The 3,059-nt window shown below is 53.0% G+C and overlaps 1 protein-coding gene across 1 annotated transcript; it reads left to right on the top strand.

Moving 5' to 3' along the window:
- Nucleotides 1-342: 342 nt before the first annotated feature.
- Nucleotides 343-2,101, top strand: LOC103204506 (probable transmembrane reductase CYB561D1). The gene is made up of 3 exons (XM_007949707.2): nt 343-490; nt 993-1,030; nt 1,598-2,101. The coding sequence occupies exons 1-3, from the start codon at nt 343-345 to the stop codon at nt 2,099-2,101; spliced, it is 690 nt and encodes a 229-aa protein (XP_007947898.1).
- Nucleotides 2,102-3,059: the final 958 nt, after the last annotated feature.

Here is a 3,059-nt window from a genome sequence, read left to right as displayed (position 1 = left end):
GTGATTTCCCTGAAATAAGTTACCATAAACGTGAATCCACAGGGCGCCTGAGACACAGGCCTTTGTAGGAATAAAAATACAAAGGAGGTTGGCTAAAGGCACAAGGTGGGCCTACAGTTGTCTGATCCCCTTTTGCCCTCCGAGCTCTCCCCTGGAGTCTGGCCTCTCTCCGAGGCCGACGCGCTTCCCCCCTACCCTCCAGGGGGCGCTGTGGGCGAAGCTGCCGCACTGCCCAAGGCGTCCCCGGGGAGGAGCCTCTCTGCAGCGGCTGCCGCCTCCGCAATCACAAACCCGGAAGACGCGCTCCGGCAGCTGGGAGAGTGCAGCTGGCCCAACACTGCCATGCAGACCCTGGAGGTAGGTCTGGTTCCCGTTCCAACGAGGGAGCCGGGACTGACCTGCTGGCTGCGGAGAGGCAGTGGGATCTTGGCGCATCTGGTGGCTTTGGGCTTCACCGTCTTTCTGACTGTGCTGTCCCGGCCAGGAACCAGTGAGTGTGGGAGGCGGGGCTAAGGAAGGGGGCGGAGCCTAGATCCTGAGGGGTAGCCTGCGCTTGAGAGCATTGGGAGAAGAGGGGACCCCTGAGTCAGTGGAGGGGCGGACTGTGAAGGGCTTGTAAGGGCAGTGTGAGGCGGGAGCAGGGGAGGGGGGGCATGGAAGGGTGGAGCCTGGGGTGCTGCAGGGGGAGGGGCAGACAATTGTAAAGAAACTGAACAGCGTAAGCAGAGCCCCTGATGTAGGATACAAGTAAAGGAGGGCCTTATTAGGACTGGGCTAACAGCTGAAAGTTGCCACATGGGGAACCCAGGCCATAATGATATACATGTGCAGGACGTTCTTTTGTTTGTTCACCCTAAGGCCCTTGGCTGCCCCGCTTTGCCCTGAGTTCCTGTTTAGGGTTGGAGATGGTACACTCACTTTTTCCCTGTGGCCAGATTGTTTGGGCGGAAACAATGGTGCCCACCCATCAGCCTGTTCTCTTTGATTCTCAGGTCTTTTCTCGTGGCACCCTGTATTCATGGCCTTGGCGGTGAGTTTGGGCTTCTTTCCACCGCTGATGTGTTTGAATATACCTCGCTTCATTCCCTAGGGAAACATCCAGTCCTCAGAAAACTTAGCCTTTCTAAAACCCAGAGAGAGAGATGTGGGAAAAATAGCTAGGGGCTCCTCTTCCCCATAATCTATGGGATTGGGAAATATGGAGGCTGGACCATTGGTAAAGTGTCAGGTGGTCTGACGGGAGTGGGCTTGGAAGTTATTTCTTTCCTCACTAGGACCTGAAAGGAGGAAGAAAGGATGTTATCCATCCTCCCTCGACAAGTTGAGGAGATTTAACATGCTATTTCTTTCCACTGGTCAAGAAATGGGAGTTACTGTCTTTGAAGGTTGAGGGTGGTGATGTCAGTCTGAATGATAAAACTTCTACTCAAATGTTGATTCCCAAATGTTCCTAGAAATGCTGGCCTGTGAGACAGGAGGTCCTAGTGGATGTTCTTTTGCCCCACCCCTTGTCCTTGTTGGGATGTGTGAGAGCAGCTCCTATTCTCAGGCCTCCAAACTGGCCCCAAAGCTCACTGGCCCTCTCCTGTGTTCACAGTTCTGCCTCTGCATGGCTGAGGCCATCCTACTCTTCTCACCTGAGCACTCCCCATTCTTCTTCTGCTCCCGCAAGGCTCGGATCCGGCTCCACTGGGTGGGGCAGACCCTGGCCATCCTCTGTGCAGCCCTGGGCCTGGGCTTCATCATCTCCAGCAGGACTCGCAGTGAACTGCCCCACCTGGTGTCCTGGCACAGCTGGGTAGGAATGCTGACACTGCTGGCCACTGTCGGTCAGGCACTGTATGGGCTCTGCCTCCTTTGCCCCCGGACAGCCAGGGTCTCACGGGTGGCTCGCCTCAAGCTCTACCATCTGACCTGTGGATTGGTGGTCTACCTGATGGCTACAGTAACGATGTTCCTGGGCATGTATTCAGTGTGGTTCCAGGCCCAGATAAAAGGTACAGCCTGGTACCTGTGCCTGGCCCTGCCCCTCTACCCAGCCTTGGTGATCATGCACCAGATCTCCAGCTCCTACTTGCCAAGGAAAAAAATGGAAATGTGAGTTCCTGTGAACTCTGAATCCAAGTGGGGCAATTGCCTTGGACTTCCATGGATCCTCTGATGAACTTCAAGGGACTCACTTCAGAAGTGGTAGGGCTTTTGCATTTCTTGGCTGGGCCAGATGGTGCAGAAACCCAAGCTACTATTGTGGAGGTGAAGACACAGTGGGGTGGAGTGGGGAAAATGTATTGAGTGCAAATGGAAAGTAATGGGGAGCTTGAGCCTAAAGTCTCCATTTGTGATAGAAGATAATTTCGGTGATGGTGGTGGAGGTCATTTGCAGCATATCTGATGAAGAGTTGGGTTCCTAAAAGTTATGAATGATGGCTATGGATATTTCAGTCACTTTTGAGAAAGCAGTGTGGTGTAGTGGAGAGAGCCCATGGATCTTGTTATAGGTTATGGTCTTAGATTCGTTGTGTGACCTCAGGCAAGTCACATGTCTTAGGGTCCCAGGTTTCTCATCTGTGAAGTGAATGTTTCTAAACAATGTTTTAAGTCCCCTTCAGCTCAATAACATTCAGTGTCTGTCAGGTTGATGTCACAGAGCACCCTTCCAGCTCTGGACCATGGATGGGACCACTTGGCCAGACTCAGGATGTAATTCCTACATTCATTCTCCTTACCCCCCTGGCAGGAAGTTCTGCCCTCATGGACTTTCAGGAAACTTGATTTGGTCCATGAACCAAGGCACAAGGGGTCAGACACTGTAGAGAGATAGGACCCAGGTAAAGGTCTACTGGACTCCCAAGACAGTAAAGGCACTAACGTCACTTTAAGGTTTTTAGAGGAGCAAAAAGGTATTGGTTCAACCAAGCCTCCAGCTCCTCACTGCACTGGAGAGAGGAGATGGATGGAAGAAGAGATGAGCCCAGCTAAGAATTTTCTTCAGCCCGACTCACAGAGGCTCCATCAAGATCTGGGCTTGAGAGCTGCAGGACCTGGGTGTGCTCCTTCCC

The sequence above is a fragment of the Orycteropus afer genome, unplaced genomic scaffold (assembly GCF_000298275.1).
Source record: "Orycteropus afer afer isolate SDZICR_OR568_19922 unplaced genomic scaffold, OryAfe1.0 scaffold00010, whole genome shotgun sequence".
NCBI lineage: Eukaryota > Metazoa > Chordata > Mammalia > Tubulidentata > Orycteropodidae > Orycteropus > Orycteropus afer.
This window is presented reverse-complemented; position numbering and strand designations above follow the sequence as displayed.

Bases quoted from the DNA above. Each gene is read 5' to 3' on its own strand.
- LOC103204506 (XM_007949707.2), top strand. From the start codon at position 343: ATGCAGACCCTGGAGGTAGGTCTGGTTCCCGTTCCAACGAGGGAGCCG. The intron at 491-992 runs GTGAGTGTGGGA...TTTGATTCTCAG, and splicing joins GCTGTCCCGGCCAGGAACCA to GTCTTTTCTCGTGGCACCCT. The intron at 1,031-1,597 runs GTGAGTTTGGGC...CTGTGTTCACAG, and splicing joins CTGTATTCATGGCCTTGGCG to TTCTGCCTCTGCATGGCTGA.